The following is a 13,930-nucleotide window of genomic DNA, read 5'->3' as shown; positions in this document are numbered from 1 at the left end:
TTTCTGCACACCCTGCAGACCTGACAGTGGCAGTCCTAAACCCACCAAATATTTTTTGTTATTCTGTTTAGCCATTTGTAGTAACCTCTACTTTTCACACGCACCAGAACCATTTTATCTCATATATTTTACGTACACAGTTCCTTGTCCAGATTACTTTGTCCACTGGTCAGTAGAGTATAGGTCCCTTAAGATTACTAACTAGGTAAAACTCAACCCAAAGCGTTATAGCAAACCAACCCTTTCCAAATTATCACCACAATCACAATTTGCATTCATCCATCACTGTAGGATTCGACCCTTACATCCGCTATACTAGACAGTAGAAGTGGGTTGAGGAAATTATTGATACCAAGGTTTAGGTCATCGTACCAACGACACGACTAGGTTAGGAGTCTCCTCCTGCTCAGTTGATTACACCAACGTCCTGACCAACTCCCTGCTCTTTCACATATCTACTAAATGCACAATTTTATCAAAAATATATCAAGGATCACAACCCAAGCATAATTACCATTATCGACCACATGATTTCAAATATAATAATATCAAAACTATTCATATTTACCCCGAAATGCCAAAATTGATCTAGTAAAAAATTAGGCTGGAAGACTGTGGACCACATTGACTGCAGCCTCATCACCGACTCTTTAACCTGGAAAACATTAAATAATGGGGGTGTGTGAGTATGCAAGCACACTTAGTAGAGAATACGCTGCAAGTTATAATCATTTGTGTATTGAATCATAACATAATGAACCACTTCAACTTAGCTGACATCTATGTGAGACTAGTCTCGGTCCCTCGTGGACCTAACCCCCCTCGTGGGCTGTGGGTGTCCAATCAGCGACCCATATGATCCATCGTGGATCTGGCCCCTCGTGGGCCCATAAGCTTATATGAATGACGCACGATAAAACAATGATTATAACCATGTAACCACTACGCTTATCGATAGAGCAAACCCCACCTCGAAAGCTGCAATCTAAAGCAATCTCTCGAGCTAGGTTCAGTTGTCCGTCCTCGAGCCTTGGATGCGCCACTCCTAACACTCAGGCTAATTAACTTAGCCTTTAAACTTTTGATCTTCAACTTGAAAATTAAAACTCATTTTGAACTCTAGAATCAGTTTTCTTCTATTTTAAAACATAAAACCAATTAAGCATAGCAAATAACTCCAACTAAGACAAAAAGGAATCATAATCCACGTTTAAGCACTACTTTTACCCAACATTCTATTTAACGTAAGCTTTAACACCTGCACAATTCCATCAACTCACTACACTCCATTTTAATTAACTACAACAATAAACCAAAACGAATCATCAAGTACAAAAGCTGTCACACTTACTACTCATATGACCTACTAAAATAATTCACAAAACCATACGAATTTTAAACAATTCCAAGAAAAATCACTCATCTTCCCTGCATCAATATTTATAGCATATCATAAGTTTGTAATCATCTCACAACAATACGTTACCCAAAAAGAATTAACAAAATCAATTTCACTATTCTCGGTGACTATTCACAGCAGGTTAGTATTCACATTTTACCTATTTTACTCTAATAAATTCACAAAATCCAAAACATACAAATCTCCAAAATATAAACTCATATATTGCTAATTAAACATCTCAAGTGATCAAATCATCCAATAAAAATCCAAAACATACAAATCGCCAAAATATAAAGTAAATTATCAACTAAATTCAAACTTAAGCAGCCTGATGAGCCGAGTTTTGTGCCTTTATTACTGGCCAGTTTACTGTCTTTAAAAAGATAATAAGCACAAATTAGTTGTTAAATGTGCAGGAAACAGTGTAAATTCGCATAAGGGGGGTGTTAAAGGCAAAAGAAGTGAAAAAGCAGTAAAAAATGAGCAAACTAGTCAAGAGGCTACATCATGGAGTCAGAACGAAGGAGAAGGCCAACTTAGAAATTCCTAAGAGCAGAATCGTCAAATCAAAGAAGGAGTAACCGTAGGGATTTAGGTCATAACGCCCTATAAATAGAGGCATTAACATGATCACAATCCACGATCCATCATTCACTAACAGTTCCAGTTCGATCACCGCCTTCCACTTCCACCATGCTTCAAGTTCCAAACCCAAACCTTCGGCAACCTGCTGAAGGAGCTGAAAGGATATGGGCTAGATTAGATTAATATGGATTAAATAATAATAGTTGGGCTACAATTATAATTAGTCCATAAGCCCAACAATCATGAAACCCTAATGACTCTTTGTCTATATAATGGTTATTTGTTCTCCATTGTGGGAGATGAGAAATATCGTAACATTAGAGAGAAAATACGTAAAGCTCTGTAGAGAGAATTCCTAGCTTTCTTCTACGGAGCAATTGTACCGGGATAGTTGCTGCATCGGATTGGATTGCACGTGGACCTCGATAGCAGTGGATTCAACTTGCAGGATTCAATCGTAGAAGAAAACAACACAACAAGTAAGATTTAGTTTCGTTGTGTATTACGTGCTCAACTTGCAATATGATTATGAATCTAGATCTGTTATTCTTGTATGCAATTTCCGCTGCGCTCATTAGATGAATACAAGAATTCCTAACAGTGGTATCAGAGCTCAGGGCTCGATTCATAATTATTTTGTTTACGAATTATTTGTGGATTAACCGTGGTAATGTAATTGGATTGTATAGTCACATGAGAAATTAGATTTCAAGTTGGAAAATTGAAATTAGATTTCAATCAAAATTTACGTAATGTAATTGGATTTCGATTTACGTAATGCAATTGGATTTCAATCAAAATCAAAATTTACATAATGTAATCAGATTTCCTTTTAAAATAATAAGGCTGCTCGAAGGGTTTGATTGGATGGTTCAAGACATAGCCTCGAGAATTTACATGTATTGAATATTGGTTTACTACCATGTTCGTGAACCATATTTTAACAGATCAATTAAATATTGATTTGATTCATTCAAGATTTGATTCACGGTTGATTTGATTCACCGTTAATTCGATTAATATATTTTAAATAATGATATTGTGTAGCTAATATTGATTTTGAATTAATCATGTACAATTATTATAATATAGATTATTATTTAAATTCATTAATTCGATTATTGAATACTAATAATAATAAATATATTATTAATATTAATTTGGAATTAATATTAAATATGTGATCGTGATAATTTAAAATCAATAATATTAATCAAGCCAATAAATTATTACTTACTATTATTATTTTGAATTGATATTGATTAGACGATAAATTTATTAATTGGATTAATGGATTAATGAGCTATAATTTGTTAATATTATAATTTTGGAATAATAAATAATATATGTGCTTGATGATGCTTTGGAATTATTACTTGATTTACAAATATATTAATTTAGAATTAATATAGATTGGATAAATTTCGTTAATTAGATTAACAAATTGGGACATAATTATCATCTGGAAATGATAATATATACTCCACAGCACAATATTAATTTGGAATTAGTGTTAAATATGAATAATTATATTAATTTAGAATTAATATAATTAAATCCACATTTAATTAGTGAATAAAATTTGATATTTTTGTTGAGCATTATTTGATATCCTATGTGATAAGCATGCTATTTGATTTATGCTTATTTATTTAACTATAGTAGTTAGAGACCGTGTTATACTATGTCTGGGTAGGCGGCACCCAGTATGTGTAGTCCGTGTTATATTATGTCTGGGTAGGCGGCGCCCAGTATGTGTAGTCCGTTATACTATGTCTGGGTAGGCGGCGCCCAGTAATTGTTTGAAATTTAATATTGGATATTATATTCACAGAACTAGTATCACACTTTCCCCCACAAAATATAAGTCTTGTTTTGAAACAAACGCGTCGTCCATCACAATTGTTTGATGTTCCTAGTCTTTTCGATCACGAGTTTTACGCCCTCGCGTTTACTCTAAATCTACAAGGTTTAGGCTCATTTATAGATGCATGGTTGGCATCGTGTGATGGGGTTGACTTGCTTAAATTATTTTGAGTAGCCCTCGCAACCAGAATAATTTATGGACGTATATTAATTAGATTAATAAACCAAGAATTGTAAAATTGTTGTTACAATTGGCTTGGAGGCCTACCTGGTGATATTATTGTAGTCATCAGCCCTCGCAGAGGCTGCAATAATATAGACTTGGATCTTGGACCACTAAAATTTATATTAGATATAAATTCGTATTTTATGTTTGGGGGACATAATATATGTTAAAATTAGTGGAAGCTAATCAATACAATAAACCCTTGTTTGATTAGTGATGCGATTGTGATCTTTGTATGCTTTTCTAATTTATTTTTCGTTTTATTTTCTGTTCAGATAATATGTCAAACTTATCTTATGAGTGTATGATGGAAACAAACAAATTGACTAGGTCAACTTTCACAGAGTGGCAGAGAGACTGCCCAAAACTCAAGGCACAAGGTGCAATGAGTGGGAGCTCAGCTATGTTTGTCATTGAGATAAATATGTCTATGAATAACTCACAATCCTGGGTATTGGATACCGCTTGTGGTTCACACATTTGTAATAATGTGCAACGTTTAATTGACAGCAGGAAAGTGAGACCTGGGGAAGTAGACCTACGTGTTCGAAATGGAGCAAAAGTTGCAGCCGAACGCGTGGGAACTTATAGATTAGATCTTCCCTCAGGACATAGACTAGATTTACATAATTGCTATTTCGTTCCAGTTATTTCAAAGAATATTATTTCCATTCCGATGTTGGACATCGAAGGTTTTTCCTTCCATTTTGCAAACAGCAGATGCTCGTTTTCTAATAATGGATTGTTTTATGGAAATGCCTCTTTAGAGAATGGATTATATATGCTTGAATGCAAACGGGATATTCTAAATGTGCAAAATAAAAGACTTAAGCTATGTAATACGGATAATGCTACTTATCTTTGGCATTGTAGACTTGGTCATATCAATGAGAAAAGGATAGCGAGATTGAGAAAGTTAGACTATCTAAATTCATTTGATTTTGAATCATATGGTGCTGGTGAATTATGTCTCAAAGGAAAGATGACTAATAAGCCACTTTCTGGGAAAGGGGTGCGTGCTAATGATGTGCTAGAGTTGATCCACACAGATGTGTGCGGACCGTTTCCAACTCAAGCAAGAGGTGGTTATTCGTACTTCATAACTTTTACTGATGATTTATCAAGGTATGGATATGTGTATCTTATGAAAAAATAAATCTGAGGCCTTCGATAAATTTAAAGTGTTTAAGTGTGAAGTTGAGAAACAACTTGGAAAAGTATAAAGACTCTTCGATCAGATCGAGGAGGGGAATACTTGAGCCGAGAATTTCTTGATTGCTTGAAGTCACATGGAATCCAGTCGGACTGGACACCTCCTGGTACACCTCAAATGAATGGAGTATCTGAAAGGAGAAATCGAACATTATTAGATATGGTTCGATCCATGATGAGCTTCGTCAGTCTCCCTTTATTCCTGTGGGGTCATGCATTACTAACGGCTATTTACATTCTAAATAGGGTTCCTTCTAAATCAGTCGAGAAAATACCATATGAGTTATGGTGTGGCAAGAAAGCAAGTCTTAACCATATCTGGACTTGGGGTTGTCCAGTTTTTGTTAAGCAATGATGACTGATAAATTGGAAACTAAAAGTGAGAAATGTTATTTTGTGGGATATCCTAAAGAAACTAAAGGGTATGATTTCTACTGTCCTGAAAATCACAAGGTGATAACATCGAGGAATGTGGCGTTCCTTGAAGACAGTTATGTCTGCAAGGAACAAGGTCAAAATACAGTAGATCTTGAAGAAATTCAAGAACCACAAGTTAACAATGAGGATGATGTATTATCCACTGGATTGGACAATAACTCAATGGGAGTTTTGATGATCTATTGGGAGGGGAAATTACTCTTAGAGAGGACCTTAGAGAGACTCTAGAAGGACCACCTCAAGACAATGAGATGCATCAAAGACAAGATGATACAATAGTTGCATCATTTCTACCTCAAAAAGATCATAGTGATATTCCTAAACCTTCTCACATACAGAATGAACAGCCTGAACCATCTATGGACTTAAGCAAGCTTCGAGGAGTTGGAATATTTGTTTTGACAGAACAATCAAATCGTTTGGTTTTGTCAGAAGCAAAGAGGATCCATGTGTTTATAGTAAACGCGAGAATGGAAACGTTGTCTTCCTCATCATATATGTTGATGACATCTTGATTATGGGAAGCGATCGTTCCATGATGCAATCCGTGAAAGAATGGTGGTCTAGTTCCTTTATGATGAAGGATCTAGGTGATGCTTCCTACATCCTTGGAATCAAGATCTATCGAGATAGACCGAATAGGATGTTGGGATTATCACAATCCACTTACATGGACAAGTTGCTAAGGCGCTTCTCAATGGAGAATTCTAAGAAAAGTTTTCTTCCTATGGGACATGGCATTGTATTGTCAAAGAAGGATTGTCCTTCTAATGACAAAGAAAGAGACAACATGAAAAGGATCTCGTATGCCTCAGCTATAGGATCTATTATGTATGCCATGATTTCTACTAGGCCAGATGTGGCCTATGCGCTTAGCATGACAGACAGATTTCAGCAAAATCCCGGTGAGGAACATTGGAAAACCGTTAAGACTATTCTTAAGTACCTTAGAAGGACTAAAGAATAGTTCTTAGTCTATGGTGGACAACCAGAGTTATCAGTTACAGGGTACACTGATGCTAGTTTCCAAACAGACCATGACGACTATAAGTCTCAGTCTGGATATGTTTTTGTCCTCAATGGTGGAGCAGTGAGTTGGAATAGTTCCAAACAAGGTACAACTGCCGATTCCACCACCGAAGCCGAGTATATTGCTGCATCTGAAGCTGCCAAAGAAGCTGTTGCTTTGTTAGAGTTCGTTAAAGAACTGGGTGTCATTCCGAGTGCCAATAGTGCAATACCTTTGTATTGTGACAACACTGGTGCTGTTGCGCAAGCAAAAGAACCCAGAGCTACGAACAGGAACAAGCATGTTCCCAGAAGATATCATCTGATCAGAGAAATAATTGAAAGAGGCGACATAAAATTAGAAAGAGTACCCGCTGATGATAACTTGGCTGATCCTTTCACCAAACCGTTATGTATAGCAAAACATAACAAGCACTTTGAGAGCTTAGGTGTTATGCATGTTGGTAGATGGCTTTGAATCAGTGGGAGTTACAGTTTTATATGTCTTAGAATCATTTTGTGTTGAGACAATATTATTTGATCACATTATATGAAAATTTTATTTCCTATGGGTTTTGTGCACTTATTGGAATAATTGTTTTAAATGTTTGATTTTATTCTAAATATTTGTTCCCTTGAATTGTTGACTGTCGTTAATGGTGTGAGACATTAATGATATAGTATAATTCTAAAATAGCCCTAACCAATGATCATCAAGAATGGGATATTGGTGATATGTTATAGGCTAGCATGGGGTTTGCATCACATTCTTCGAGAATATAGTTGTTCTCACAACTATGAGATATTAGATAATCGTGATGGACACATGGTATACTTTGGAGAGTATTGGTATACCCTACTATTAAACTGTTTTGTTGAGTGTCTACAGTTTATTAGTACATGAAGTATGTAATAGTCCTTGGATCTGAGGTCATTACACATTTTGTTTGTTGAGTGGTGTGCTTTGACCTTGTACAACGCTTTGCCTCCCCTCGGAGGATTAAGACACGGACTTGTGTTGGGTACATCATAAGATAAATGGAAATGGTAGTTGAGCCAAGAATGAGATTCATTCCTCGATTAGAATTTCGAGAGAACACTCAAATTCTCTATATTACTTGACCATTAAGTCATTGGCCAATGCAATGATATATTCAATTAAAGAAATTAAATATGATCGAATGGGTCATTTAATAAAGATGAGATAAAGTGATTGAGCTATTTGGATGATACATGACAAATCTTAGGCTCAATCGGGTGGTTCGTGAATGAAAGGATGTTACTATAAACTTTGTGTAAAGGCTTGTTTACCGAATTCACGTAAACGTCCTTCATATATCGAGCTACGCTGCCAACGCAGTCTAGGAGTTTTGTGCAGACTTCGATTAGATCGTCGTCGATAATGAGGGCCTAAAGGGTCACACTATAAGTGTATTTTGATCCGCTCAAGGGTACAAAGTTGGAACTGCGTATTATATCTAATGCTATTCCAAGTGGGAGATTGAAAGGATATGGGCTAGATTAGATTAATATGGATTAAATAATAATAGTTGGGCTACAATTATAATTAGTCCATAAGCCCAACAATCATGAAACTCTAATGACTCTTTGTCTATATAATGGTTATTTATTCTCCATTGTGGGAGATGAGAAATATCGTAACATTAGAGAGAAAATACGTAAAGCTCTGTAGAGAGAATTCCTAGCTTTCTTCTACGGAGCAATTGTACCGGGATAGTTCCTGCATCGGATTGGATTGCACGTGGACCTCGATAGCAGTGGATTCAACTTGCAGGATTCAATCGTAGAAGAAAACAACACAACAAGTAAGATTTAGTTCTGTTGTGTATTACGTGCTCAACTTGCAATATGATTATGAATCTAGATCTGTTATTCTTGTATGCAATTTCCGCTGCGCTCATTAGATGAATACAAGAATTTCTAACAGGTGCTTCGACCACCTGCCGAAGGAGATGTTAGCTAAACAGTTCATTCCAGCCGACGTAGTTATTCCAGCAGCAGTTCCACCGTTTAGAAGCAACGACATTCCGTTTAGTCGCTTTCATTCATTTCAGTTTTAGTTCTCGTTATCATTTATATTTCCAGATTTCCGTACTTAAGACTTGAAGCTACTCATGTTTGTTGGTTGAATCATGTTTTGATTTCGGGTTCTTACTTTGCATTGTAGATATTGTTCTAGTTTAAGTAGTGAAGTTTCTTTTCACTTTTCTTACGTCGATCCTAGTTTAGATCGAGTTGCTTGTGTCGATTTCGCCTAGTTCAATTAGATCTGAGTGTTTAATTGTTTTTCTCGTGTTCGCAACAAGTTATGCATGCTTTAACGCATGTCATGTTTTCGTCGCTCTTGTCTGTTGGCCTGATTACGTACAACTGAGTTTGTTTCGTTTCCGTTTGTGTTCTCCGAGTTATATCTTGCATTTATGTTTTCGTCTTTAAGATTCATCCATGGAGATTGTTGTTTGCTTTTAGTTAAACTTATTGGAGAAGAAAATGCCCATATCTAAGAGTAGGACCAAAAATATGCTTTATGCTTTTTGTACTTTCACCTTTTTCAGCTTTTCTGCATTTAGATAGTTAGTTAGGATCAACGGTCCCCTGTAGCTTTTACCTTTTTTCTAGTCCAATTTTAGTATATTTCGTTTAGTGCATGTTGTTTCAGGTGCCTGATAGTTAAGTTTATTTTTATTTCGCATGATGTTTCTCGTAATGATGCATTTTGAGTCACACCCTACCTCTTGGTTAGTTTAGTTGTATTCACTGTTTCAGTATACTTTAGTTAGTCTCCACCCCATAAATGGTGGTAGCAAACCAATCCCTTTCAAAATGTCATTGCAAAAATGCCCATCCTCCTCATCTATGTGGGATCGATCCTTACTCCTTATACTAGCTACTAGAAGATGGCTTACTCCCCTATACTAGTTATAGAAATGAATTGAGGTTTTGATAGCGAGGTTTAGGCACAACGACAAGATTAAGTCTAGATACCCTCCTGGCAGTTTAAGTTAGCACGCACACACACACATATAATGTATGAAATGCCTGCATGAAAACCACACCTATCACACCCACTTAGTTCTAGGGTTTCATTCGTACACTACAGTAAATGAAAGTCCCAAATCAAGCACAATTTATATAATACAACTTCAAAGCAACCAATTTAATAGGTGAAACAAATGAAATAACATAAATTCCCAAAAGGTGAAATTATTAAAGAGAAGCATAAAGGTAAAAGCAAATAGTCGGGGTGTTACAAAAATAGTTATTCGTTCTTATCTATTCTAAGAGCAAGTGTAGAAGAATCATACAATTGGATAGCAACCAAGCTTTGCAATACCACACATGCCTTCCTTAGCATCTATACTTCTATGTAGGCTCACATATCCATCCTCACCCCATCCTAGTCCCCATGAATTCTTACCTAACCAAAACTTAACTCCATCTTTACTTTCCCCATAACCAACTACTGCAACTGCATGATTTAATTTAGTTCCACACTCCCCTGTCAAAATCCCGGATCGATAAAATTGCCATATTGTTATGTCAACGTCAACCGAGACAGGTTGGTTAGCTACTTCCTCTAACAATGCCGTCTCATTATTATAAGGGATATAACCAATGCCAGTGATCTTTGAGGAAAGCGAAGATTGTTTGTTATTGGCACATGCTGTTGGAATTCCAGTGTAAGGATAGTCGGTCTCCGATGCTAGATCTCCATTTTTAATAACGAGATCAATTGCATTAGTCTGTCTTCCACCCTTGCAGCCTTCGTGCTCGTAATTGCACTCCAAAATATGTTGCTCTGATAATTCATTTAGGTTGCCTGATTGGATGGCTATTATGCCTTCAATATCAGCAACGGCTGAGAATGCCCAACAACTTCCTATATATGGAAATTATGTGAGATATCCATCTCCACATTGATGATTGATTTTGCTAAAAATCAAAAATGTATTTTGAGCTTATAATTAAAAGCATGCAAATTCATCTTACAAAATTTAACTATGTATAAGAAAAGAATGGCAAAGACTTAAAAATGTTATCACACACGTTAGAATGAAATGAAGAAAAAAACTTACCATTGGAAATAAAATCAACATGACTTAGGAGAAAATTATCTACAAATGTTGATCAAAGAGGACACGCTAGGTAGCTGATTTTGTTCACCATAAACACACGACACACACATATATAGTATGTGGTTCAAATAAAAATTTTAAAAAATATGAGAACTTTGCAGATTACATAAGGTTCATTTTAGAGTTCCCATAACTATCATAATAACAAATTAAAATGCATTCATTGTTACTATATAAAAGACAATAGGTCTTAGAGTCAGAGAACTAACCACAAGTTCCTTGATCCTTTACAGCGGTAACAACATTGTGATCCTTTCAATCAAAACTAGGTGGTATATCTTTCATATTTTTATATCCAAAAGATGATTGATTATTCTACCTTAGATAATGACATGGAATTTCTTGCATACTTAGCCAAGAACTCTTCATTTGTTAGATCAGCAAATTTGTTTATCCCAAGATTGTACGTGTGATTCCCTTCTTGATTATGCCTCTCAGTATGCTGCACATTATCTTTAAATATTTGAAACCGAGCTTCCTTTACTTCCTCGTTCTCATAGGAGAATCATTGTTGAGCCATCCATTTCTCATGTTTTATAGACATGCTTTCCTCACTATAAGACAACGATAATGTTACATGATAACACGATGTTGCAAAAATATACAAAAGAATTGCATGGTAACAATTTTTATTGGAAGACATTACTAGATTAAATGTTTTCTTAGAGGATTCTATTGACTAGTGTGATGTTTTGAGAAAGTTATGTATTGTGTATTTATAGCTACACCTATTAGCTGGTTATTGATTTAAATTAAATGTGGATTCAGTTATTATACAAAATTTATGTAGGGCATCAATATATTTATGAGTTACCATGAGCTCATGCATCACATTTAAATCTAATAAATGATATCTTCAATTTCAAAAGTATTAATTTTTGACATAAACTGCATATCTATAAAGATCAAGCATACACAAAGCTTTTATTGATTAACTTGCATTCAATTTATGATTTAACATGGGAGTAAAGTTATATTAACAAAGATTGTATATACAAAAATGTCCTTAAATTTTACACCGGTTTTCTTACTAATTTATATTTCCTTGCTAAATTTCCCTTTTTATATTTGTAAAATAGCACAAAACCCTTTTTCCATTTATATAATCTTTTATTTATGGAAATCCAAAACTTTAGGCAAATTCAAACGAATTGTCCTTTCTGTATTTTAAAGATATAAATTTTGTCTAACAAATCTATATATATAACGCATTAAATATGATAAAGTTCAAAATAATATTTTAAAACTTTTTAATATAATAGTTATCAATTAGTTGGATAATAGTACCAAAAAATGAAGTACATAGTACTCTTCGTCCCCTATTAATTGTCCACTTTTGTCATTTTTGTCCGTCTCTCATTAATTGTCCACTTTTACTTTTTACCATAAATGGTAAGTATGTCTCAGATTCCACTAATTCATCTCATTCACATTTTATTATAAAACTAATATACAAAAGTGGGACTCATATTCTACTAACTTTTTCAATCCACTTTCTTTTAAATTTCTTAAAACTCGTGTTGGAACCAAAGTGGACAATTAATAAGGGACGGAGGGAGCATATGCTATATCATACTCCCTTCATCCCACATTTCTTGAGTCATTTCTTTTTTGATATTATCGTTTTGAAAAAATGATAATAAATAGTAGTTAAAGTGGAAAGAAGGTAAAGTAAGATAGAGAATAATGTAGAAGAGAGTCTTCATGTTCGTATTCTCTCTCTTACTTTATTTTCTCTCCACTTTAACTATTTGTTATAATTTTTCCAAAACAAATGCAAAAAAAGTGACTCTGGTAACGTGGAACAGAGGGAGTATCTACGTGGAACAGAGGGAGTATCTAATTTTATTTCATGATTTTCACGAGAAAATATAGAGGATACAAGGAAAACAATTTAATAATCATTAATAAATTATTCAATGGTACATATAAATATATACATGTACTCATTAAATTAAAACGCCGAAAAGTAAAATCAGTCTAAATCTTCTACATTGAAGGTTGGGCCGTGGAACAGGTCATCACAGTAGGCAACTCAATCGGAACCTTGTAGAAGTAAAACTTTTTCACTACCTAGATAGGTTTTGGCTACCTGTCGCGAAAGGTTGCAGTGTCCATATGAAAGTCATCTTTACCTTGAGAATGATTAGTGACACTGGTGTGGTATAACAATAAAAAGATTTAAAGTATAGACACGTCTTTATTGCTATCTACTGAAAGACGATGTCTTGGAGATTTAATATTTCTTAATTATTATAATAATATTGGACATACGTTATTAATCATACGCTGCTTTGACTTATCCGCAGGTCCGGGTTTTTCGCAACCCAATATTCCTGATATATTGGGTACTAGTAATAAATAACTAGTACAGTGTTAGTTTTATTATTACATTGAATTGTGTGCTTTCGCGGTTTGATTATATCCCCAAGATGTATTCGAAAAAACTTCTATATTCGGAAACCCGGCCGGTTTGGATTTAATCCAAGAATAATAGTAAAGCAAAGTATATTATCTAATATACACCTCGTACTAGACAAACTCTTGGAAATAATAAAAATACATATTAATTAATTTAAAGTCCCTGGCAGACTATAAAATAATTAATGGATATAGAAAGTCTTAAAAACACGAGAAATAATATAATAAAGAGGTTAACTCGGATTGCTTGTAATCACATATTGGATGAGCGGTCAATATTTCTTTTATAGTGGCACAAGAAATATTCCATTGGCCTTATATTAAATTATGAGTATAATTTAATTACTAAAGGAGGTCCTATAGGGGAGGCCCAATCCAAGCCACATTGATCCCTAACTTAGCCCACCACAAACTCTATAAATAGGAATGAAGGAGGGGCGACATTCTACACTACACAAAAACCTAAACCCAGCCTCCAAACTAGCAAAATTTCGATCTCCTCACTTATAGGAGTTTTCGAAAATTGCAAGTGTGTGCAATTAGTTTCTCTTGTCTTCTCCTTCAAGATCCTTATAATTTCTAATAGATTTCTCCCACAAGGAAGTTAGATCTATA

At 34.8% G+C, this 13,930-nt stretch overlaps 1 protein-coding gene across 1 annotated transcript; it reads right to left on the bottom strand.

The window, feature by feature from the left end:
- Positions 1-10,057: 10,057 nt before the first annotated feature.
- Positions 10,058-13,023, bottom strand: LOC121744411 (vignain-like). Its single transcript, XM_042137970.1, has 2 exons — positions 12,987-13,023; positions 10,058-10,638 (listed from the first exon to the last, which is right to left on the bottom strand). Exons 1-2 carry the CDS (start codon positions 13,021-13,023, stop codon positions 10,058-10,060), a joined length of 618 nt encoding a protein of 205 aa, XP_041993904.1.
- Positions 13,024-13,930: the final 907 nt, after the last annotated feature.

The sequence above is a fragment of the Salvia splendens genome, chromosome 1, assembly GCF_004379255.2.
Source record: "Salvia splendens isolate huo1 chromosome 1, SspV2, whole genome shotgun sequence".
Classification (NCBI taxonomy): domain Eukaryota; kingdom Viridiplantae; phylum Streptophyta; class Magnoliopsida; order Lamiales; family Lamiaceae; genus Salvia; species Salvia splendens.
The sequence above is the reverse complement of the archived record's forward strand: the minus strand, read 5'-3'. Positions and strand labels throughout refer to the sequence as shown.